The sequence below is a fragment of the Musa acuminata genome, chromosome BXJ3-5, assembly GCF_036884655.1.
Source record: "Musa acuminata AAA Group cultivar baxijiao chromosome BXJ3-5, Cavendish_Baxijiao_AAA, whole genome shotgun sequence".
NCBI lineage: Eukaryota > Viridiplantae > Streptophyta > Magnoliopsida > Zingiberales > Musaceae > Musa > Musa acuminata.
In genome coordinates this window covers 36,994,673-37,021,891 of record NC_088353.1, presented here as the reverse complement: position 1 = coordinate 37,021,891, position 27,219 = coordinate 36,994,673, and the positions used below count along the sequence as shown (strand labels likewise).

Sequence of the window (27,219 nt, the reverse complement as noted above, 5' to 3'; positions counted from 1 at the left end):
TAATGACAAGGAAAACTGTGTTCACGGGAGCTCTTCATGCCGGAGGGAACAACACCCCCATTGCTCCGCCACAAAACTTAAGGACAACTAAGCTACATTGTTAGGTGGTGCTAGGGACATAAACAAACTTGATAATTTTATATTTGACATGGAGCAGTATTTTCAGGCAACAAGGCTTGAATCTGTAGAAACCAGAGTGTCGATCATGACCATATACTTAAATGGGGACATGAAACTCTAGTGGTGCACATGATGGGAAGAGATCCAAAAGGTCGATATCAAGTGGATACATAGGAAGACCTAAAATGGGAGTTATAAATCAATTCCTACTCGAGAACACCGGGTTCGTTGCACAAAGGAAGCTGAGACAACTCCATTAAAACACTTCCATTTGGGACTATGTGAAGCAGTTCTCAACATTGATGTTGGATATACAAAACATAAGGATAAGTTGCTGAGCTTCCTTAATGGCCTGAAACCCTGGGCACAATAGGAGTTGCATCGACAAAATGTTATCGATTTGGTCGGGACAATAGCAGTTGCAGAAAGGTTTATTGAATTTGTTTCCTTGAAGGACTTGGGAAGAAGCAACAGTCTTCAGGAAACCAACCATCTAAGTATTCCTGAGGGAAAAAGACTGCTCTTGAATAGAAGTGAAAGAGTTCCTAAAAGGGGTCGAGTTCGAAAAGCAAAGTCTCAAAAGCTGGCAGATGCTTCTTATGCAAAGGGCCACACATGGTGAGAGTACCCTTAAAAGCAAGCACTCAAATACCTTAACAGCATCAATCTATCCCCCAAAGTCCTTTGGGTTGGGTTCTCACTTATATCGATTTTAGTTGGTTCGATTGAACCAACTAACCATCAGAGACCGAACCAGGACCGAATCAGACCTAAAATCCTGGTTCGGTCGCCTTGGTTAACCCAGGCGCTCGCTCGAAGCGCCCAATGCCTGGGCTCGGGAGAGCACCCAGGCGGCGGGCGCCTGTTTGAAGCGCACCGCCTGGGAGATTAGCGAGATGCTCGGGCCTCGCCTTGCCCGAGCGTCTTTTTAAATCACTGGGCAGTATCATGATTTCCTTTGGACGAGGCATCCGAGCATTCACAAAACTTTGACTCTCATGGAAAGGGCCTGTTATTGCCCAAAGATGAGGACTGATGTATAGGAGCATGTTCAGACGTGCCTCACATACCAACAAGATAAAGTGGAGAAAGGAAAGCTAGTGGGTCTTTGGAGCCTTTATATTAGATAGACCATTGAAGAGCATTTCCTTGGATTTCATATCAAGCTTCCTGACAACAGGGAGATTAGTGTCGATACTTGTGGTAGTCAACTGATTCTCGAAGTATGCAATGTTTCTTGTTGCTCCCCTACAATCATTAATGGAGACGGTGGCCAAGTTGATGATGAAGAATATGGTAAAGTATTGGGGAGTTCCGCATAACATTATCAATAACCAAGATGCACGATTCCTGGGACGATTTTGGATCACAAGACAAATCTACCCAACAAAGCGAAGCAAATCGAATACTTAGTGAAGTGGTGAAAATTTCCCAAAATAGAACTGGTTGGAAGCCAAAAGATGCCCTGCGACATAAAGAAAAAGTCATCAAAGCCTACCAACAAGTGTCGATGAGGGCGTTGACAAATTAAGGGGGGAAGAGTGTTATCATGCGCTCACGACACCTTCGTCAACGAACCGTTCGTCACTTATGTTTGCTTATATAATTGTCTGGCAGCGTGTTTGCCTTGTTTTTGTGTATTTTTGCTTGGTTTCTGTAACCAAATGTAGCTTACAATGCTACATAGCAATCGCTTGCTAGACTGCGCAAAACTGCTCCACAATGGCCTCGTTTTTACGTGTTGTGACCTTTTTTCTGCGGGCTATGGTGCAGTGCAAAACGTCAGTCATTTCAGACCCCTAGAACCACCCGAGTGGCATAAAACTATATGGGACTTTGGGGTAGTGTTGAGCACTATTTGGATAAACAAGTTTGCATGCAAAGTGTGGATGGACTTATCTTACACCCCGACACCTAGTTGTGCGACCGTTTACAAACTTGTAGCTATTCTTTTGCCTTTTTAAGTCTTTATTTTCGCTTCCTCTCTTTTCTCTCTTTGCATACCAAGTGTTTGTTGAATTGCTTATAGGCTTCCCCTTTTGCAAGACATTGAGACTTGTCCACTGCTCATTTTCTAAATTTAGCCAACTTACGTTTTACAGGTCTTTCGGAACCTGTACGAGGTTGCTATTAAGCTGGCCCTTTGCGAATAGATATTGCAAGGGTGATTCACAACTCAAGTAATTCCAGCTAAGTCCGTGACAACCTAGACCAAAATCTTATTAGACCATAACTCTACTTGTTGTTACAATCTGAATAGCCTACCAAAACTATTAAAAAAAGTATTGTCTATTTAGATGTTGGTATCAACCAACATAGTCTGTACACTGGTATGTGGCCAGATAGGTGTGGTATATTTGGTACAATTGGTATACCATCATAATATTTGAAATCTTGATTGGCAAAATCTCATGAACTCAAATGCAAGTTTTAGAAATTGCAGTTCCAAAAAGATCATGAACTACTAAAACAATGATTCTTATAATCATTAACTATATATGAGTAAAAAATAGCAAGTTTTCTTCAGATATATGTTTATTGTCCACTTACTGTTCATAGCCAAGTTAGCTATAGCACCAGCAGTGACTCGATGAATATTTGCATCTTCCGATGATTCAAGAAGCAGAAGAAGAGTATCCAGGCCTCCTTCCGCAACGATCCTTTCCTGATTTACATCTGCAAAATGCAGAGGCAAGCAACTGAGATGGAAATAAAAAAAGAAAGATAATGTAGCACTAAAATGACATGTTAATAATTACATGCAATTAAAGGCAGTCGTAGTCGAAAATCCTAAATTGATTTTGAGATAACAGATACAATAGAATCATGACTGAGGAATAAATCTTTTTACTTCCTTTTACTGCTAGAGGAACTTAAAAATCAGAATTCAGGAAAAAAAAACTTCTACTAGAAAAAGTCAGCAAAATTCAAGTTTTTATGCAAACATATCAATGACTGGAATAATCCGACATCAGCTTTCACAATCTTTAATTTAGACTAGTTGGCATCAAAGTATTAGTTCATAGAGAAACAAGAGTCGAACACTGTTGTGCATAAGCTACTGGTTGCAAGGGAAAAGAGAAGTATATAAAAACTAACATAACAATAGCTACAGTCTCGAGTTAAAACAGCTACTTCAAACAAGAGAGGGAACCATAAATCACAAAACACAGAAGCATAACATAGTTAACTTTCATTTCCTAGTCATGACTTCTACACTGGAAGCTATCATCACAATGTAATGTGCATCACTGTAGATATTAGTATAGTTCGCCTTATTGGTCCGTACCAGTATACCGACCAACTATCGGTATGGTACGTACCGAGTTGTACCAAGCTGTACTGAGCATATTAACACACGATACATTGGGGTATACCAATGTACCGCCTGTACCAGTCCCCTATCAAATTGATATATACCATCCATACTGAACGGTACACCATGGTACGACGAGCCTTAGATGTTAGCATAAGTTTTGCTTTGTACCTGAAACCTAAATCCAATATATCATTTTTCAGCAAGAAAGATGATAAATGTGCATATACATAGAATGAATACAAATAGCACCACTAAGGAAATCCTAAAAAAATAAAAAATAGCAGCTTTTTACAATAGATGGATGTTGACCCAGTCAAATTATGCAAATATTATACAAATGATCACAAGTCTTAAGGTTCTAAACAAAGGCTATCTGCCATGTTTTTTTCAGAAGAAAGAATATCAAAAGATACATTTCATCTAGATACCCAGGATTTCATCAGGGATAATTGTGGGATAAAGTCTGGGAAGCCTTATGCAAGTCTTGCATGTTCATGTACTGTTACGATTGAAGAATTTATTCAAGAAAGATTTCTAATAGTCTATTACATATTTATTATTTCTTCATTTAGTGGTTATTAGTTATTCAATGTGTAATTATGGATATTAAGCACGTGATTCGTTAATGATGGACAAAATTTGGTGGCATATTTTGAGCAAAAATTGTGATCGCTTAAACTCTGCATAGTTTGCAATACAGAGAGAGATCTGTTGTGTAATTAAGTTTGGAAGCTAAGAAACCCAAATCTTGTGTGGTAGCAATTTTTCAGAATGAAACTCATAACTATGGATTTTGACAATTCTGAAACTAGCTGAGGACAACCGCTACCTTTTGGGGTTAGTGGCATGTAACTGAAACCATAGAGTAGAAATCTGGTCTATGTCCCAGGCCAAGGTGTCAAGGCTAGCTAGTGAGGCAAGTCTTCTGTTAAAATTTATCATACAGAGACAATTTATTTTGGGTTCACATGTTGTGTATCCTAATCATATGCTAGTTGTTATTTTTTGGATGCTCAAATTGGAATCCACTAATTCCATGCTTGGTCCTTTATTATGCAGTCTAGCCCTCTAAGTTATCTTCAAGAAGCTAAAGACTAATAGCATATATGTTGAAACTAGTATGAAGGTGTTTTGAAGATTCTTTTCAACAAGTCTGTTTCTTTTGCTGGTAAAATACTGGATATGATCCACAGATTAACCTTGAGTGCACTTGGGTTGAATGTCTATGCATACAAGGTTAGTGAAAGCTCCTTTTTCAAGTTGGAAAACGACAGCATTCCAAAAGAGATGGTATACTTGTACAGTCAAGCATATCTAATCACAAATGTCTGGAATTAATTGGTGAATTGATCTAATATAATTGTTATCCAAATCTCAAAAACACAGGATGCAGGATTTTACATACCTTCAGCAGCAAGATTAGCTACTACCTTTACTGCATGAATTTGCACATCCAAGTCCTCAGACTTCAATAAGGCTAATATATTTGATAGACCAACTAAAAAATGCAAATGAGTGCATGTTAGAGAAACAGTGGTGGATCAGAAAGTTCTCAATATCCAAATGTAAATCAACATTTACGGTCTTGCCTTCCTCAAATATTTTGGAGATAGTGTCCTTTTGACCAGATATGGTCTCCCTTGACCTGTTGGACTTGGGAATATTTGCAGGACCTCCAAGTGACAACGTTGATCTAGTTGTAATATCTCCCTTATATGGCCTTTTAGACTGAAAGAATCACAGTTATTGAAAAAAGGGTGATCATAACCAACATGCATGTAGAAGTTAATAAATAACCTTTTGAATAAAAAGAACCACTACCTCATACTCTGCATTGTCATCATTCAAGGCATTTTTCAATATGATAATTTCATCTTCAAGGCACCTCCTTTTCCTTTCTTCATATAGCAGTTTGTCTTTCAAAGTTTTAAGCTCTCCATTCAACAACTCCTAGAAAGAAAAAAAAATAACTCCTAAATATCCTCAAAGGGTAAAAGAATTTATCAACAAATTATAGAAATTTTTCCTCAAAAATTTCTTTCATCTCCCTTCTTTTGTAAGTGATCAAAATCTGAATATACCTACAAAGAGTTAAATGGTCATATACACTCGTAAAATTTGTTGATCCTTGCATATACTCATTTCAGGTATATAAAGACATCGGCAAGATTTTGCCTCTATATCTTGTACTTGTGAAGAACCCTTATTATAAGGACATATATGCTTCACTTCAAAAAGGGAAGAAATGCATATATAAGATATAGTATAACTTAGTTACAAATATGAGTTTATTCATTAATACTTGTTTATACTTTATACCATGTATAGAAAAATGCTTCAAATCATCAAACACGACATTGAACAATATCTGGAAATATGATCTAAAATTTTAAGTTAAATAAGTTCAGACCTTTTCTAGCGAGAGTTCGTTGTTCCTTGCTCTTAGGGACTGAATTGTACTTGCAGCATCTTCATTCAACTTTAAGATTTCCCTTTTAAGCTCATCAATCTCTTTCTCCTGCATCTGACATTTTGAAGTAAATGACTATATAAGAAGTTTACATTTCGGTGATTGATGCTAAGAAAATGACAACTCAATTGGTTATCTTAACACCTTGAGACTCAGAAAACAATCACAATGAAAAGGCCATAACAATGATGGAGCAGGTTCCTAAACAGAAGAGATTGTAAGTTTTGTAATAACTTGTTGCCGAGTATAACAACTCATAGTTCCTCATTCAATGAAGATTCAGAATGAAGATATTGAGTTCAGAAAAGGGATAGCCACTAATATAGTGGGTTCAGAAGGAAATATAAGGCAAAAACAACAACAAATATCAAGTCCAAGTGCACCAGACTCATAAACCAGTTGGCAACAGTATTTAATCACGCATAGCTCTAATATGTATGTGTATAATCATAAAATTCATTAACCACATATTGCTCTTAATCTACTTTATTCTTCCACATGGAACAAAAAAAGAATTATCACCAATTCCTAAATACGCAGTTGTCGAAGGAAAAAAGTAACTTTGGTAATAACAGTAGGATATTTAACATCTAAACCAATGATATTAGATCAAAAATTTGTAATCCTATCAAACTCACAGGCCATCTTAAGTGGGTGTGACCACATCAAAGGGCAGTATGGAAATTTCTAGGAGGTTAGTTAAGTGCTTCAAGTAAAATAACTCAAGAAGTGTGTTTTTTCAATTGTAAAGTCTCATATATGCTAGACAACCTTACCAAGAATATAATTTGGATTAAGATGGTTAAGAGTACATTATATGATTATCTGTTTTGATCACTGAAAAAATAAATTTAACATATAAATGATTCCCTGCAGAGAGCTTCTGAATTAATCCTTGAATTAAAGGAGTCATAAGAAATCATAATGACTTCATGGTGCACAGCTAACATAGACTTGTAAGCCTTTTATGCTGCAAGGTTCATTTTCACTGACACAATCCACAAAAATACATCATCCTACTCACTGAATAGATTGTGGCATCCATTTTGGATTACCAAACACATCGTTCATAATGATCTGGGAGCAAAAGCAACTAACTTCATAGAATGTGATTTAATCGATGAAATATTCTATTATTGTTTTCATACTTTTCATCAAATAATTCAATGTTCTTCGTCCATTGTTCTTTTTGTTCAGCAAGTAAGAAAGAACACATACAGCCAAGTTCAATCAAACATGAGTAGCAATATACTAGACTTTCCTAGCATTTTGCCAAAGGGATCTTTGACATCACAATAGAACTGCAGAACAAGCAGAGGACAACAATTGCAGATGTTGCAATCATGAGAAGATTCATACGATATATCCAAATTAATTCATAGCATGAAAAAGGAGAAGACTACCTGAACTGACTTTTTATTACCACTCAGATAATTCCTCATCCCAGACAACTGTTCTTCTAAATCTGCACAACGAGAGGATTCATCTTCTTGCTGTTTAATTAACTGTGCTATTTTCTTCTCATACATCTGTGTCGTCTCTGCAAGTACCTTCTGATAATTTAAATTTTCAAGCTCCTGTTGCTACTAGGGATAATACTTCAATTAGCAGAAAGACATGCAATATAGCAATTAAAAGATTTATCATACACACATCCAAATATATAGTTCTTACAGCTATAGACTGTGAACAATATAAAGCAGGGAAATCCAGGCAAATAGGCTTGATATACATTAAAAAAAAATTATAAAAGAGATAATTGTCATTCAAGATGTGTAGTATGGCAGATGGAACAAATTGGTGATTAAAAGCATGGTTCGTAATTCCATACCGTACCGGAGTATCGAGTTCAGCTCGGTACAATACGGTACGAGTATACTGAGCGGTACACTCTGGCATACCACTCAATATATAAATATATATATTAATAAAATTCAAAAAAAATAAATAAAGGGGCGACGTCGCGTCGTTTCTTCTCCCTGTGTAGGGAGAAGAAAACCTCGAAGCCTCAGCGACGTTGCCGAGGTTTCTTCTCCCCACGCCGAGACTTCTTCTCCCTGCGTGGATTAGAAGAAGTCGTCGATGATGCCGAGGTCTCCCCGTGAAGCTTCGGCGACATCGCCAAGGTTTCTTCTTCCCACGTCGAGGCTTCTTCACCCCGCGTAGATTAGAAGAAGTCGCCGACGATGTCGAGGCCTCGTCGCCTCAGACGAGGAGGCAACATCTCATCTGCGGCGTCTGGCAAGGTAGGGTGACAACAGATTGGGATCGTCAAGGGAGAGCAACGTCGGATCTCCAAGTTCTCCCTTTTCTTCCCCCTCTTCTTCTCCCTATTCTTCCTTCTCCCTCGGCTAATACCGCTTGGTAGTGGGACGAACGAAATCGACCGTCATCGATCAATTTCAGGTGGTAATGAGGCGAAAACAACCTCAATCGACAGTACCGCCCAATAGCGGGCAGTCCACATATCGATCTACTAGCGAGCCAGTACGTACCGCTCGTATCATTCGAAATTAAAACCCTGATTGAAAGAAGCTGTCTGACTGGGGGTCAATGTTGTTCTTTTCATCCCTACTCATGCCAAATATGCTTAAACCAGTATTTCTCCTTGAATTTGTGACTTCATTAGTACTCTCAAAATTTCTAATTTAAGAACAAAATGGTAGGATATTACTGTTCATATTGATAGTCCTGCTTTAAGGTTTCCATATTCATATATATGCAATCATTTCTAAACACCACGATATGTTTCTGATTTTAGCATAATTGATAGAAAAATTAGCCCATATTTGTAGCAACGGCTACAACATAATACATTTCCATGACCATTTGCGGGTGGTTGTCAAAACCAAAGTATGCAATACCGTACCGTACCGGTGTTTCGAGGTTAGCTCGGTATGGTACGGTACCGGCGTACCGAGCGGTACACTAGGGCATATCGAACGGTACACTAGGGTTTACCGAGCAATTTCCTCTTATTGTAGCACGGGGGTAGCACTGCTACAGTATAACACTGTAGCACTGTAGCACGGTCCGTCCAGTAGCAGACGGTCCGCGTACCGGTATGCCATCGGACCGGTACATACCGCCCGTACCGAGCGATACCATTCGAAATTGCATACCATGATCAAATCAATACTTACCTTCAAACAATGTTTTTAATATTTAAGTTCCTAAAACAATTGCTTGCCCCCTGAGAACAAAGAAATCACAAGATTCCCAAATATCAAATTTATTAATTTAAAATATTTATTTTCTCTGTCCTCTTTGCTCAATAACATCGAAATAGGTATATATAATTCTATATACATATCGTGGCCTCTTGCTTAACTTGATGTTGTTTTACATTTCAAAGCAGTGACATACTTAATCGAACCACTGATTCCTACCATTTGATCAAGAAATGAGATTTAGCTAGCTACATCAATCTTATAAAACCAACATTATTAACATCATCCACAATCAGCTCAAGAATCCAGATTTGGCACAAAAATTAAGAAAATTGTTAGATAAAAATGCTATTAATGATCAATTGGAAAATAAAGCCATATTTCAAAAATATTATCTACTTATTGCACCTAAGTCAAGAAACACTCAGTTGATTCAGGAGGCAAATTGTTTTAACAAGAATCATAAGCAAACACTATATGCTTAAACCATCTATGTTTACTTCAACTGAAACAATTTCAAGCAACAAAACTCTTGCGAAGATACAAAAAGAAATCTTACACCAATATCCATCCTTCCACACAAAGAAATATATAACGTTCGCGACAATGACAACAACAACAACAAAGATCTCTCAAGGAAACTAATTAGTACCTTGGCTTGTTTTAATGATATTTCAAGATGGCAAACTTCTTGAGACAATTTATCCTTTTCGCTCTTCTGAATGTTCAATGCCTTCAATAAACTTTGGGTCTCTAATACCAAATGATTTCTTTCTTTCTCCAAATGCTGAAATCAGTCATATGAAAAAAATAAAAGCATAAAATAAAGAGCAGAAATTTTGTAAAAATGCAGGATGGCAGAGGTAAAAGTATAGCTGTTAGAAAAGTTGTGGAATAAAAATATGCTTATTATGTTAGAAAAATAAATGCATGATGCCATTTAGAAAAACATTAAATTTAATAGAAAACAGAAGTAGTTGCCAAAATAGTCAACTAATAGTTGCCTAGCCCATTGGGAGATATCACTGCCAGCAGTGTTTATCAGTATGTCAAAAGAGGGATGGATATTGAGGCTACTGACTAGTACAGTTGGAAGACCATTTGGCATCTTAAAGTAGCACTCAAAATCAAACTTTTCTTATGGAAGTTCTGTTGGAATCGCTTACCCACCTCAGATAGATTTTCTTACATATTCCATTGTGAAACCGACCATGTTATATTTGTCAACTTGTTTCGGATTCTCACCCTTGCATCTTTTTTTACTGTCCTTTCGTCAATGTTGTTTGGAATTTGATTCAAAATCATCTGGGAGTTTACTTTAAACTGTTTAACCACTGGAAATAGGGAGCTTGGCTTGATGAAGGAACAAATATGGGTAACTCTGCATCCATGTGGATTAGATGCGGGCAGTATAGCCAGCATGCTCTGGTTCCTTTGGTTAAACAGAAAGGATCCTAAGTTTCACAACCACCATACCGAACCTTTCTCTTTGTTCAGCAAAGCTATTGCTGCCACATTTGCCTACCGCACCGTTAGTAATCTACCTGAGGGGACTTGTAACATGCCAAAATCACTTTCTTTCTCTTTTTCCTTACCACCACCTCCTTCTTCTAGCCATTCTTCACTTCCTACTTCTAACCATCCTTCACCCCCAACTTCTTTCTCCCTTTTCTGTGATGGTTCTTATGATTGCTCTAAAGGTCTTGCAGAGCAGGGTTCATCTTGACGGACTCCAAGCTAAAGATCATTGCTGCTGCTGCCAGCCATGCCAAACCTCCTCCTTCTTGGCTGAAGCCTTAGCAATTCTGCGAGGTCTTCGTTTTGCTGAAGCCGAGGGTCTCACTAATTTTAGCATCTGTACTGATGTGCTAATGTAATCAATTTTGTCTTGGAGCTCAATGTGCCCCCTTGGTCCATTAGGCTTGTTATAGAAGACATTAAAGCTCTTATTCATAGACTTACTGTTTTGTTCTTTACACACCCCTGTAGCCTCAATTATGAGGCTCATATTCTTGCTAACATATGGGAGGTTAGAGGTCTTACTCGATTTTGGGGAGGTCATGGCTCCAATCCCATCCATACTTTTGTTGCACTGACCTACTTTAACGCTTAATAAATAGTTTTTTCCTTTTTCAAAAAATATAGCTACATACACAAAATTGTTACAACAAGAAATGAAAATTGTATTTCAGAAACAAAATAAAGATATAAATGATACCTCATATTTAACAGAAATTTTCTTTTCTGTTTCAACTAAGAATGCTTCTTTCTCTTTCAATTTTTTCTCCAACTGCTCTTTCTCATTTTCTCTAAGCTTTTGCTGTCTATCGGTCTCTGATGTTAAATAGTCCACATGGTACTCAAGCTTTCTACAAAGACTCTCATAATCAACTTCCTCTTTTAGTTTGACAGCATTAACTACTTTCATTGCCTGCAGACATCATAAATTGCATAAAGAAACTCCCAAAAAATGATAGTTATTTGAAATATATATTGCATGTGACTTCAGTAAATACACATCCAATTCTAAACAGAAGTTAAGTATTAAATAGACGGCATGCCTCCTGTGATCCGAGTCAATTTATTAATGATGTTTGAAAACTAAGAAGTACTAGCTCTTCCTAAGTGTAATTTCTTGAAGAGTGCATTAGAAAACTAGAATCAGAATGACAATTGCATGTAAGCCAACTTAATTACATCCACAACAATTGCATTTTGTTGGTGATTAAATTGAAAGGACTACGTGTAACAATACGCCATTTCCCCCTTTCTTGACTACAAGTAATGAATAACGTATATTACATAATGAATATATGACTATATGAAAATATTGAGGAAAAAAAAGGATATATAGAGCCAAGATAACAACAAGAGAGAGAGAGAGAGAGAGAGAGAGCAATCATTTTGTTCACTATCTCATACACAGTAATGCTTGATCTTTCCCTAGAAAAAAATAGAACATATCCACAAAAATCACAAATTAGTTCATAATACAATGATACATTCCAAGAAGAAAAAAGAGTATAAGATAATGTGCAAAAGCATCTACAACAGGTTCATCGAGAAAGTAGTTACATTGGTCCACAAATTTCTTCAAGCATGATATATATAACGTATTCATGTAAGAATGATAACAAAATAATATAAATGGTATCACTAAAGTTGATTCAACATATGATGATACCTTCCAAGAAGCAAAAAGAGTATCAGATAATGTGCAAAAGCATCTACGACTAGTTCACTAAGAAAGTAGTTACATTGGTCCACAAATTTCTTTAAGCATGATATAAATGTAAGCACAGATGCATTATATCAACATAATCATGTAAGAATGATAACAAAATAATACAAAAGGTATCACTAAAGTCGATTCAACATAATAACACTGATAGTATGTTAGGACTCTAGCTAGGAGAGTCCTAATTGAGAGGGACATTCAAGTAAAACCTACCTAAGCCGACCCCTATTAAAGAGGTGAAGAGGACGGCTAGGGTTAGGGGGTTGTTTCTTAGAGAAAAATTAGGAGTTGTAAAGGAATAGGAGTCTTGAGTAGGAGTCCTATTAGGAGTTTGTTAAAAGTAGAAGTCTTGAGTAGGAGTCCTATCAGGAGTTAGGGTTTATAAGCCCTATAAATAGCCATGTATTTCTCCTCTTTTCAAAAGCAATAGATGAATCTTTTCTGCAGCCTTTGAGTAGTAACTTGGAGGAAGGAATCCCTATAGAGTTCCAAGGAGGCTGATCCCCTAAAGAGATCAACCCCAAGTTTAGAATCTGCAAGAGTTCTATCACCTGGTATCAGAGCAGCGTTCTTGGCGTCTCGCTGCCCTTCCACAGCCATCCATCATCCCTCCACAGCCGCCCAAAGCAATTCCCACAATTGCTTAAAAGATCGTCGCCAAATTTCGCCATCATCTCCACCACCGCGGATCATCCTTTGATCTTCCCGTGAATTACAATAGGTTCTGGTCTCCTACCTTACTGTTGCTGCAATTTAGTTATCCTTATTCGAAAATCCAAAAAAAATTGTTCCTATATTACTGCATAAACTTTTCGTCGCAAAGTTTTCATCTCTATGACGAAAGATACATTGCATAATTCTAGCCATATAGCACAGTCTGTTTGATCTTGCTACTACGTTTTTTCTATCCAAATCTCTACGAAATTTTTATGACAGCTTTGACACTTCCTAACAGCAGATTTCCCTTTGATTTTGTCAAAAAATTCTTAATATAAACCATTGATCTTTTACGTCTAAACTGCTATACTTGAAAATCTGCACTATAAAATTTCAACTGCATAGCACGGTTTGTTTAATCTTGCTACTACGTTTTTTCTGTCCAATTCTCTACGAAATTTTTATGATAGATTTGACACTTCCTACAGTGGATTTCCCTTTGGTTTCGTTGAAAATTTCTCAATATAAACCACTGATCTTTTATGTTTAATCTGCTATACTTGAAAATCTGCAGAAAATTTCAGCCACATATTATTGCCTTAATCGATCTATTTGCAATCCTTTTTGAACGAAATTTCTTATACACTTTATAGATCATCTTGGCTTCCATCTAAGATTGATTTATTGAGGAATTCATTTCTAAAAACGATTTTGTGTTGCTGCAAATTTTCGTCGCAAACCGCTGAAATTTTTCGACGTGAATTCTGCTATCGCAACTTGCACCAATTTCCTTGTTGCTATACTGCCGAAATTTTCTTGATTAAATTGGACATCCTTGCTGTCATATAAACTGAGATTTTGCTGTCAATTCCCTCCTCAAATCTCTCAAGTTTTTGGTGAAAATTTCATCGAGAAACCGTTATTTCTTCGACAACAATTCTGCTCTTACAACACAGCATATACTTGCAGCAACTTTCACTGATTTCTATCAAAACTTTGCTGCCATCTACCACAAATCCAAAACTTTCATCCACAGCCCTAAAACTCCACCAAACCACACCCTCAAACTGCACCCAAAACAGCCACAAAACAAGCCTAAACCGCAGCCTACATCCACCAATCCACCAGCCCTTTCGACCATCACTTCTCTCAACCTATACATGCCTTTAACCCGACAAAAAAAGAGAGATCTTAACATCACAGATTTGGCGGCATATACTATGGCATTTGAGAAGGAAATTAATGCTAAATTCATAGCCTTCGAGGCGCAAATAAAGGATAAGATTCGGACGCTCTTTACCGAACTCAGATTGGGCCGACCACCAAGCCCGAAGAAATCACATCAAGGAGAGAGCTCTGTCCAATCGCACAAAGCCCGAAGAGATGACTTCCAAGGGAGGGGAGGCTCTATGACCGACCCCAACTATCCACGCATGAGGGTGAACTTCCCTAGATGGGAAGAAGGAGACCCGATTGGTTGGATCTCGCGACCGGAGCGATATTTTCGGTACCACAAAACCGCGAACGCATCTATGGTGAAAATTGCAGCTATACATCTTGAAGGGGATGCCATACACTGGTTTGACTGGTTTGAACACACTCATGGAGTCCTCTCATAACGACAATTCAAAGAAGGACTGTTGATCCGCTTCAGACAAACCGATTACGAGAACATTGACAAACAACTAGCAAAGATCCGACAAACCTCCACCATTCAAGAGTACCAAACCATGTTTGAAAGGTTATCTAATCAAACTCATGATTGGTCTCAAAAACAGCTATTAGGGACCTTCATTGAGGGCTTGAAGCCGGAGATCTGGGGAGAAGTTAAAGCGCGACAACCATACACGCTTATGGCAGCCATCTCTTTCGCACGATTTCAAGAGGAGCAATTGAACCATAAAGCCCGGAGTACTAGGGTTGCTCCCCAACCAATAATACCGAAGCCCTCAGCCCCCCCTACTATCAACAGAGTCCTTGCACCAAAAGGTTTGACAAGAGAAGAACTTCAGGAGCAATCTGCGAAGGGGTTATGTTGGCATTGCGACGAGCCGTGGAGCCGTGAGCATCGCTGTAGTAAAGGGAGACTTCTTATGATTGAACCAGTAGAAGAAGAAGTCATTGAACATCTAGAAGAGAGCCTTAAACATGAAGAATAAGATGTAGAAGAAGAGCCACAACCGACCGAAGTTACAGTACATGCACTAGCCGGCTACTCAAACCCGCAAACGATGAAAGTTGGAGGCCTTCTCAAACAACAACCGATCACTGTTCTCATCGACACGGGCAGCACTAATAACTTTTTAAACAGTAAGGTTGATGTCCGGATGGCCTTACCTATCGAGAATTGCAGCAAGTTTGACGTTAAGGTCGCCGACGAATGGATTTTGAAGTATGATCGTAGGCGCCCGCGGGTAAAACTATTGCTGCAAGACCAAGAGATAATTGCATATTTCTTCCTCCTCCCTATTGATGATCATGCGGCCATGCTCAGAATTAAATGGTTGACGACATTAGGTGATGTTTCTTGGAATTTTATGAAACTAATTATGAAATTTTACAATAAGGAGAAACAGATGATATTGCACGGGAAACGTGGGGGCGACGTAACGACGATTTGCACACAACAAATGGAGAAGATTTTGTATAAAGCATGCAGCGGCATTTTGGTACAACTTGAGTAGCAAACTAAGGGAGAGCTAATAAAATTTGAAGATCTAAACCTACTTCCTTTGCTTGCTGAATTTTCAAATATATTTGACAAACCGCGCAACCTACCTCTTACCCGTCGGCATGATCATTGTATAACGATTCTTCCAAGCAAACCTCCAACAAATACTCAGTCATATCAGTATCCACATCTCCAGAAGGATGAAATAGAAAGGATTGTAAAAGAGATACTCGAAACTAGAGTTATTTGGCCAAGTTGTAGCCTCTACTCTTCACCGGTGCTCCTCGTACGAAAGAAGAACAGAACATGGCGATTGTATGTTGATTATCGAGCTCTCAACGGCATAACCATCAAGAACAAATACCTTATTCCAATAGTAGATGAATTGCTAGATGAAAGAGAGCACAAATCTTCACAAAGCTAGACCTTTGATCCGGGTATCATCAAATACAAGTGTGCAAAGAAGACATACCGAAAATCACCTTTTGAACACACAACGACCACTACGAATTTTTGCTTTCTTCAACAGAAGGTGGAATATCTTGGACATACATATCAGAGGAAGGTGTGGCAATGGACCCATCTAAAATTGGAGTAATGCAGAACTGGTCGACCTTGAGGAAAATAAAATTGCTACGTGGCTTTCTCGGTTTAATAGGCTACTACCGCAAGTTCATAAAAAACGATGGAAAGATCAGTGCACCAATTACTTCCTTGCTGAACAAAGATGCTTTCCAATGGTTAAACAAAGCCACCACTGCCTTCGACAAACTTAAAGTCGTAATGACGACAACGTCCGTACTAGCGCTACTCGACTTCGGCAAGACTTTCGTTATTGAAGCTTATGCCTCTGGTGTCGGAATTGGTGTTGTACTAATGCAAGATGGCCGCCCCCTCGCTTATACCAGTAATGCATTATCTCCTTCCCATCTTAAAATGACTATTTATGACAAGGAGATGCTCGCGATTGTGCATGCGGTGGCCAAATAGAGATTGTACTTGATCGGGTGACGCTTTCAAATCAAGATCGACCATAAAAGCCTAAAATATTTCTTGGAGCAGAAGATATCTTCTCCCGAGCAACAAAAATGGGTAATAAAGCTTCTTGTATATGATTATAAAATAACTTACAAAAAGGGGAAAGAGAATATTGTTGCAGATGCGCTTTTACGGCTTCCAAAGTAAGTTGAATTTTTTATCATTTCACTTTCAACTAGTGACTTCCTTAAGGTATTAAGAGGGAATAGCAGGAAGATCCGGAGACCAGTAAGATCATAAAAAAATTGGAGGAAGCACCGAGCTCCGTGGCTCATTACAATTGAAACTCAAAAGAATTACGCTATAAAGGACGGATTGTGCTTGTGACAAATTCTACTTGCATCTTCACGAGCAGATTTTGGATAAAGTTATTTCATATATAGGGTACTAAATTGAAAAGGAGTACGACATATCACCCACAAACCAACGATTAGACGGAAGTTGTAAATAGGTGCTCGGAGAAAACTCAAAGCCACCCACCAAATATGACTACCCAAGGAGAACTCCAAACCCAGCCAAGTGTCATTATTGATCGACGGATCGTGACTCGACGACGACGACCCACTACTGAAGTGCTAATACAGTGGGCGAACCTACCAACAAAAGATGCCACTTGGGAGAACTATGACTACTTGAAGATCAAATTCCCAGAATTTATGAATCGTCAGCCTCGAGGACAAGGCTGATTTGAAGAGGGCGGGTCTGTTAGGACTTTAGCTAGGAGAGTCCTAATTGAGAGGGATATTCATGTAAAACCTATCTAAGCTGACCCCTATTAAAAAGGTGAAGAGGCTAGCTAGGGTTAGGAGGTTGTTTCTTAGAGAAGAATTAGGAGTTGTAAAGGAATATGAGTCTTGAGTAGGAGTCCTATTAGGAGTTGGTTAGAAGTAGGAGTCTTGAGTAGGAGTCCCATTAGGAGTTAGGGTTTAGAAGCCCTATAAATAGCCATGTATTCCTCCTCTTTTCAAAAGCAATAGATGAATCTTTTCTATAGCCTTTGAGTAGCAACTTGGAGGGAGAAACCCCTATAGAGTTCCAAGGAGACCGATCTCCTAAAGAGATCAACCCCAAGTTTAGAATCTGCAAGGGTTCTATCACAGTAACCATTCATCTCCTCACATCAAGATATGATTAGCCTTCTTGAAGCTGAAACCTCTCTCTCTAAATGTGTGTGAAACTTGAAGGGTGTATCAACACGTATCTTGCTAGCATTGTTAATTCAAGATTGTCAAAAGTCAAAAGGCATGGCCAGTGAACTCTTAAAGCTTTTAGGCCATGTGCACAAGCAGGCTTCTAGGGAAAAATATCATAAAAATAATATATAAAATTTACAAGCACTTTAAACATTTTATATTTCCCAAAAATATTATATAAAATACCATATGATCTACTGCATTAACTTATCAATAGAGAAAAGATGTTCTTGATAGTCACCGGCTTATACTGAACATTTGAACAAGAATCCAAAAACTTGTTAAATCTTCACCTCGATGTTTCATTTAATGGTGTTTTAACAGGAGGTATTACTCAAATTACAAACATACATAAAATTAGAAGATAAAATAAAACCACAATAAAGAATATTGGAGCAACCAATGTAGTAATTGTCAAAAAATTCGCACTTGTTGCACTAGTCAAAATGATAAATATTATTTTTCCTAATTTTCTAAGTCAAATCCCATCACTCCTTAGTAATAATTATTTGTAACTAGCGACTGCATAAGAGAAAAAGCAAGCCTCAGGCACCAGGCACCCAATCTGACCCAGGTGAACCACCTAGGTGCCCTAATAGTATTGCTTATAATAAGCATTTGGAAAGGCTTACTTAGGGCATCAGATGATTTCATCTTAAGTAAAAACATGGTGTGTATTTAAATAATTCATGAAGATGCTGTTTCTGTGGAGTAACATTTAACATTTTAAAAAAGGACACATTTTAATATTTGCCAAAATATACCTTCCATCCATTTATTGGAACAAGCAGAAGTTAGCCTCGATAAAACTGGATGAAAGGGTATACAATAAAGTGGAAGACGATCTTTTGTTATGTTTCTGTCATGTTAAATAAGATAATGCACTTAAAACTACATACAAAAATTGAACAAACAGTCTAGAAGGTTGAACCTGAAACTTTTAGAAGAAGACAGATAAGAACACTATCTTCCATAAATATGCATATGCTACACACAACTATAACTCTTTCCATTGTTTTTCAACAATACTAACCCTCTGTCCAAACATTATTGTACTTGCTGTTTCAGAATAGTATCGTGCTGATGGACCAACCGTAACTATGAGAGATGTCCGTGCAGTGCCTACAAATAGAGGTTAAAATAAGATCACATGTAAACTTCATTTACAAAGCAAAATGAACTCTTATAGAACAAAACAAGTAACAGCAACATTTGTCATCATTTTCATCACACAAACATCTACTGGTTCCGTTCATTATGGAAACACAATAACTAGTGAATCATAAAACATTAGGAGAGTGGTACACAAATACCAAACAGAAACAATCCAGAATGAAAAGCACAATGCGATACAGAAAGTCTCTGCCACTAAAAAGAAAAGTGCTGACATTTGATTCTAAGGGATTAAAAGAAAAAATAATAACAAATCAATTCAGAAGCAAAAGGTAGATAAAATCACCTCCAAATGAATCACGAAGCAACCTCGTGAGCTTGGACTCTCTTGTTGGTATATAAGGACTGTTCTCAGCTAGTGCATTAATGCATTTCCCCAAGGAAGTCAGCGAAAGATTAATAAATTTAGTCTCCTCAATCATGTGGCCTTCAATGCCTACAAAATTTGATTGGCATAGTGAAGAGATGTGATGTAAGCTGCTAATGACTTCTCAGAACTTTTAATTATCAGACTAATATCTCTCGAATCATAACCTGAAACATAATGGGTATAAACTAGATCATCAACCAGCATAAATGTTCAAATTAAAGTACGTAAAGGAAACTTTGATTGAGCTAATCCATCAACTCTTGACAAAGATCATTTGCAGATAAAGTACGTTACTTCATTTACCAACTTCATTCTGGATTATTTAGTTTTCTCAAATTTTGTCAACTCACAATATTTAAATTTCTAAGACTTAATGGATGCTTTATCTCAACCTTCCACTTAAGTCAAGTTTAATGCCATGCATTGATGGAATATCACATAGCAAGAGGACGCTCTCACTTCCCAATGGAGATTTTACTCATTGGAAACCAAGCAGTTCTCCGTGCCATTATTAAGCTTACAGGGACCAACGATGCGAACCTTAATGATTTGTTTATGAGTACAGAGCCTGAAGTATGGTTCAACAATTACATTCCAAAAAGCCTGTTGATGCAACTGAAACATTTGAGAGTAGCCTTGACCAAGCTAAGGCCAAAGTGTAGTACCATGCTTAAAGCCAGTAATGCAACGTTCTCAACATTAGTGGACTTGAACAATCTAGTTCGATTTAATGGTTGTCATCAGAGTAGAGCCTGTGATTAAAGCTAAGTTCCTGATGAAATTAGAAAATATTCTGAATCATTTGGGTAAACACTTGACAGCATCACACCTTGGTAATTGCATAAAAGCCATGATTCTAGCATATGAACCCTGATCCTGCCACTAAATCATCTATATCATAATATTGCACATGAAAGAAGGAAATAATATTAAAAAAAATGTATCAATATAAGCATACCTGATTTATCTATTCTTTCTGATCCTGCAAGGTCAACAATCAGCAACTTGCTTTTCAAAAGATGTGGTAAATGGTGAGAAGATAGCTCACTATTTGTAACATTAGCCAGGGAGGAGGCATCATTTTCCTTTTTTCCTTCCAAAGATCTATTAATATGGACCTAGATACATGTCAAATAGCAAGGATAGGCAGAAGATAACTCTGATCAAATAATAATGCAAACATAGACAATTAAAAAAATTCTAACCTTGAAATAATAAAAGATGGGAGTAGAAACAAAAAATATACAACTGCAATAAATTATATCATGAAAGAAATAAAGATAAAACAGAACTAGACAACAAAAACTATTACAGGAGTTGCACCCACCACTAGTACTGCATGACTTCGAGATGATTCAGTATTTAGCTTAGTATTCGCAGCATGGCGGTTTGCTTCACCAACTTGCAACAGCTCCAAGAATTGATTAAGATCTTTTATCTGAACAATTGCAGAACCAGGCAGGGACACCTCACCAGTCTTTGGATCCTCAACTACAGGGATGTTAGTTTTCTCTGGTGCCAGCAGATCTTGTATGGTTTCTAGGTACAACTAAAGAAGAAAACAAGAATAAGGCAATCACCCTTATTATATTTAGAAAAAATTGTATTGACTACGCTGTAACATGTAAGGAAATTCTTTCAACTGTGAGGAGTAAAATTTTCAAATAATTTAATTACACCACTAACCAAACATTCATTAAGAATTTTTTGCAAATGCTCAACACTTTCAAGGGATATAACGTTATTTCCTCATGTAGTTCAAAGGCACCCTAGTGCATGAAACACTGGCCAATTCAGCATTTGGGAACGGTCAACCAATGCAACTTAAGTGGAGAAGCAGCTATTTCCATCAGAATCATGGTCACTCAAGTTGCTTTACAATGACATACTATTCTTCAAAATTTTAAATTGTCTTCAATATAGAAAGTGTCCTTTAGATTTTAGAGGATTAAAAAAGCAGGAGTACAAACAAAAAACCATGGAGAAGTAAACAGATCGGAAAGTAAATGACAAAATCACTCCAAAATTTAATAGTTTATGTCAAAAAACAAAGTTCCCAGGTGAAGATTACATATGGTAGTTCCTCGCAGAAGAAAAAATAATACTAAAAAAATAGATTTGTAGTGTTAAATTAATAAAGATGTATACTGTCCAACAAAATTTAAATGACCAGAAGTGGTGGTACAAAAACAAACATAAATGTATACCGTCCAACAAAATTTAAATGACCAGAAGTGGTGGTACAAAAACAAACATAAATTTGTCTCCTTTTCCTCGTTACAGCTTACCAGATTTCTGCATACAGCCTTGAGGCTTTACCAGAGAGAGATTTGTGTTGAAACCATGGTTCTACATTTTGTCCAGACAGGCATGTAATGGCAGCACAGACCATTGCATGTGCCTCCCAGTATCATATATACTTGAATCTTTAAAAAAAAGTTATGCAGCACCTATCAGTGTATCGTATATCAGTACACCAGCATGTACCAGACCCATGCCGGTCCATCCAGAGCAGTAATTTAAAAAGGCGCTCGGGCGCTCGCCTAGGCGCTCGGGCGAGGCGAGACGAGGCCCGAGCGCCTCGCTAATCTCCCAAGCGGCACGCTTCAAACAGGCGCCGCCTGGGCGCTCGCCCGAGCCCAAGCGCTAGGCGCTTCGGGCGAGCGCCTGGGTTAACCAAGGCAACCGAACCAGACCTAACCAGGATTTTAGGTCTGGTTCGGTCCTGGTTCGATCTCTGATGGTTAGTTGGTTCAATCGAACCAACTAAAATCGATATAAGTGAGAACCCAACCCTAGCCGTCGCCGCTGCCGCTCCCGATCCCGATCTCGCTGCTCGCAAACGTTTCTGTTGTCACCGCTCGCCGCTGTCGCTGCTCGCAAACACTGCCTCTGTCGCCGCTCGCCCCTCCCGCTGCTCGCCGCTCCCTTTCTTAATTTAATAGCATATTTTTATTTAAAATTTTAAATAATTATATTTATTAATTATATTATATATTTTTATATTTTAGCGCCTCGCTTCGCTCGAGCGAGCGCCTAGCGCCTCGGGCGTTTTTGGACCTTGGCGCCTAATGCTTTTTAAATCACTGATCCAGAGATCAACACAAGTCTGTTGCCCAAAACATCAAACCAATGATTGAAACCACCAAAACTGGTAATACTGGACAAAACCAAGTCAACGCTTTTGGCAGGAAGATTGGTTATTATCTGAAACTTACAATGTTTGGCTAAAAACTATATGGTCCAATATAATGAAGCAGGTAATGGAACTCATGAGTCATGAATAATATACTCTTCAACTGCATTCTACCAAGATCGAGTTTATAAAAAATGTCCTGGCCAGGAATAATGAATAAACAAGTATAATGCAACACTTATACAAAGCCTATACAAGTGCACAATGCTAAAAGAACAAGGTAGCAGAGATTCTATTTCACAAACCTGCAAGTAGGAAATCGCCATGATATCAGAGCCAGGAGATATATTAGCAAAAATATCCTCCAAAGCTCTAACCATAATACCACGTTCAGATGGGTCATCTTTCCCAAGTCGACCAACTGTGTAAGTTTTACCAGTGCCTGTTTGACCGTAAGCCATCACAGTCCCATTATACCCATCTAAAACACTCTGCAAAGGCATGTCAAAATGAAGGATGCATTGAATAAGCCCATCTAAAAGAATCTCAAAATAAATATGATAAAAATACTTTACAAGTTTCTGAACAACTATATGATATACAATTCTACACAATTCAGTTAAACAATTTCCTAAGAGATATAATCAACAGCAACGAAAAACATCCAGATTCCAAATTACTACTATAAGAAGGCATCTGAATAAGTGAATTAGAGTACCAAAAACAAAGGTTTAACAAACCATCTTCTAAGGAATATAATCAATGAAAAGCATCCAGATTTCAGATTACTAATATAAGAAGGCATCTGAACCATTTCCACTGGAGCAATTCAGTGGATTTATACTGGAGACAACATATCAATGAGTACTCTCGTGAATGCAGTGAAGTGTCGATCATGTACCAACAAACATCAACAAAAGGAAATATTTGTGGTTTTTACTGGTGAATGCGGGTCAGTGCTGGTGTGGGCTGGAGTCGTAAACATTGACGCTGAAAAAATATCAGTGCTGTTGTGGGTGCTGATTTTGGAACGGGTGCTTTTAAAATACTCGATAGTTTTTCAACTGACCCCACTGATAGTGTTTGTGGTTTCCAATTATTAATATAAAATATTTTTTTATTGGTCTTAAGCTAAGAACAAAGTACTAGAAGTCCAGGACCACATGAAGTTGTACTGCCCCAATATTGTAAACTAAAGAAGCACCTAGAAAATTATTTGCATCAGAAAGTAACTGACACAATCTCCAGGTGCAACCAATTGTATGGTTAAAAAAGAACTGAACTGTAATATATACATAATTGAAACATATCATACATTCAATTGTATGTTGCATTCCTATTATGTCAATGTCATCATCCCATGTGCACATTTGTAAAGATATAAGTGATCAAATGTAAGGTGTATGAATTTAAATCAAATTGCACATGTTCATGCTCTGTTACACAACACAGTATTAGATGCATAAATGAACCCTGCATATGTTGGAAGAAATGCAACATCAGTTGGAAGATTATTTGCCTTCCTTATCAAACTAATATCTAGGAAAGTGGTAAAATTATAAGTGTGTCTTTAAAGGTTGAAACTGAAGGAGAATTACAGGATATTGGAACGGTGGAGCTTACACAATTATAAACATCAAAGAAGGTTGCCTCTTTTCCGCTAGTGAATGAATTGAGTCAAGAATTAGGTACTAATTGAGAAGGTTGCATTCACATAGATATCATCAGAAGATTATTTTGGCTACCAAACTACAATAAGTTATTCCTTAGTTTAAAGGCTTCAACTAATAGAACGCTGACAAAAAAATGAACATATATGTTGATTTATTAAAGGTTCAAATGCTCTGTAAAATTCAAAAGGTGCATTTTTCATACTAAAGCAAGCTTCAAAGTTTTGATCACACCAGGCTTGCCAGACAATAAGCTTATTGATACTGAACTGTACCGAGCGATAAGCCTACTGTCCAATACCAAGCTCTATCCTACTGCCCAGTATTGGAGACCTTTTCTTTCAAGAATTGATAGCTATTGATCGTTGTTCTCTCTATCTCCTCCGCCACCACTTTCTTCTTTTCCTTTGCTTCCTCTTCTTCTTCTCCTTTTCCCAACATGACTCAATAGGGGTACTAGATATTTTTTTAATAAGCCATAGGCAACTATTGATATTTGTCTTCTCTTTCTCTCCTCCCTCGTCATTGCCACCTACTATTCTCTGCCTCTTCCTTCACCACCTCTGCCTCCTCCTGTTATATTCCTTCTTCTCCTCCCCAATTCATCCTCCTCCACCAACTCATCCTCCTCTGCATTGTCACCTCCTCCTCATCGACATTGCCATCACATCCTCCTATTCACATCATCGTTGCCTACTCATGTTCTCTCTCTATATGGTCACCTAGTATTGACCAGTACTGAATGTCAGTAAACCGATTCGTATATTAATACCGTACTGGTCCAAACACTAATTGATTTCAGTAGTAGAGCAAGATTTCAATCCTTAATCCAAAGTATGATTAAACAGTGGCATTTCACAGAAGCATAAGAAGATATACAAATATATGACATAAAACTTCAAGAAATAACAAATTAAAATCAAAATCCACCACATAAGATCACTTCACAATGGTCTCAACATAATCCTAAGACAGATGCATGACAGATGAGGAAATTGAGATAGTGCCATGTTATTACAAGAAAAAATAAAACAAAAAAATTAGATCTGTGAACACTTAGTTGTAGTTCTAATTTCTAATTGAAAATAAAATTACTGGACATGGCATAGGGCTGATAGAACACATTCTTAATTAAAGTCTAGTCAAGATTCAAAAATAGACTTGTTATGCATGTGCAAGCACATCTCCATTCCATCAAGTGAAAAAAACAATGGAATATACACAACTAACCTCCACTACAGGCTTTGCAACAGCTTCATAAACACGCCTTTGAGAAGCACTTTCTGTAAAAACCTCATCAAATCTATAGGACTCAGAACTCCAATTATTTTTTTTCAATTTAAGTCTCCTCAACTGAAAGACATCAATTAAAGAATTTAATATGATAAAAAAATCAATCTTATGATTTAATTGTTAAATCAGGAGAAATATCCACATTAGTGCACCCTAATGTAATAAAATGTCGAACCTCTGGCTGTAGCTCAACACAATCCGTAAAGTCCAGATCATTTTCCTCAGTGGTCTTAGGTCTAACTCTAACGGCTACACGTACTCTTCCAGAATCTGTAATAAAAGGAGCTGATTATCATATGACCAGACAAACTAAAAGACTATAAAAGAGTATAGTACAAAATGGACTGGCTAAATCAACAGAGATGTAAGAAAATCAAAGAAAGTTGTCAAAGATAAATTAGTAGAAAGCAAAAACATCTCCTGATTGCACTTTTGAATTGCGCTAAACAAATTTCTAACTTAATGGTACAATTTACTGGATGTAGATACATATTTTCGGGAGGGTGACAAGAACGCACACTGGTATACTAATACCATATAGGTTGGACAAGCTACCAAAACCAGTATTGCGTAAAGATTTAAATCCTTTCTCTAAACTTCCTTTCCTTCCAAATACACCAAAAAAATCAAGAGAAAGAGACTGTCACAACAACATCTCTACTTTCTAGCAATGTAAAATTTCCTTCACCTCATTCAAATCTCATTGTGACAGTTCAGGGTAGGGTCATCATTGAATTAGTTGAACAAAAGGTTCCACATCTACAAAGTTAAAATGCATCAAAAAATATATATGATTAGTAGACTCAGGATTAGCTCCACAAGCAAGCAAGAGGCATATGAAATCCAACTTTTCTCAAAGAGAACCTGTTTACCAAGGAAATATGTAAAAACATTTAGAGTGTGGAAAGTGTCTCTTTCACAATATTAAATTACAATATGGACTAGCTTCAAGATTTAAAAATTCACAAAATAAAGAAAAAAAAAATCTCAAGATAATGTTCTTTTAATATGAAGGGGGTCTTTTCCTATCTATTTTGTTGATAAGGAGGAGCAATACCAAATACAAAGCTTCAGCTAAAAGCCAATTCACTGAAGCAAAGTAATATCTTAATCATGAGTTCCTTCTAAAAATACCAAAGCCACAAATAGTTACTGCCTCAGAATTGAAGAGTACATGAATGGATAAATATTTTCAATAAAACTGCTGTCAAATAATTAGTCCTACAAAATCTAATGATTTGCCCATTGCTGAAGATGATCTGAAGCAATCCTTGCGGGTCTATTCTGATAAAGATTTCATCTCCAAACAAGGGAGACATGCAAGGTTTTTCTTCTTTTGAAGTTAAAAATTTTCTCTCCATAAGGTGTTTCCTCTTATTAGGAGTCTCCAGCACTAGTTACCCAACATGATGGTATAATTTAAATCTTTGACATTGATTACTCTCAAACCATTTAAGTTCTCACTTCTGCAAATAGTTGACCAATTGGCATCACTTGATGCGTCTTTCCCTTTAATGGAAACACCCTCTGAAACATATCTGCCTCTTTTGTGAGAACATAAAAGGGTAAGAGAAGGTAGAAAGAAAAAGAACTGGTAGACTTAAGAACAAAATTAATCTTGTCTCTGAAAATGTTAATGGCTAGACCAGAGAAAAATCAAAGTACCATAAGGTAATTCTTAGGCTGAATATTTGGATTTCC

At 37.4% G+C, this 27,219-nt stretch overlaps 1 protein-coding gene across 1 annotated transcript in view; it reads right to left on the bottom strand.

The window, feature by feature from the left end:
- The window catches only part of LOC103985946 (kinesin-like protein KIN-UA), a 35,012-nt gene that overhangs the window by 6,864 nt on the left and 929 nt on the right, over positions 1–27,219 (bottom strand). Inside the window, exons 2-16 of the mRNA XM_018826682.2 lie at positions 25,694–25,788; positions 25,456–25,578; positions 22,861–23,046; positions 20,747–20,968; positions 20,378–20,537; positions 19,336–19,485; positions 18,910–18,998; positions 11,298–11,510; positions 9,732–9,866; positions 7,313–7,492; positions 5,850–5,963; positions 5,261–5,389; positions 5,029–5,167; positions 4,845–4,937; positions 2,671–2,796 (exon numbers count right to left, since the gene is read on the bottom strand). Of these exons, the coding sequence (XP_018682227.2) occupies positions 2,671–2,796; positions 4,845–4,937; positions 5,029–5,167; positions 5,261–5,389; positions 5,850–5,963; positions 7,313–7,492; positions 9,732–9,866; positions 11,298–11,510; positions 18,910–18,998; positions 19,336–19,485; positions 20,378–20,537; positions 20,747–20,968; positions 22,861–23,046; positions 25,456–25,578; positions 25,694–25,788 (2,154 nt within the window). The remainder of the gene's footprint in view (positions 1–2,670; positions 2,797–4,844; positions 4,938–5,028; positions 5,168–5,260; positions 5,390–5,849; positions 5,964–7,312; positions 7,493–9,731; positions 9,867–11,297; positions 11,511–18,909; positions 18,999–19,335; positions 19,486–20,377; positions 20,538–20,746; positions 20,969–22,860; positions 23,047–25,455; positions 25,579–25,693; positions 25,789–27,219) is intronic.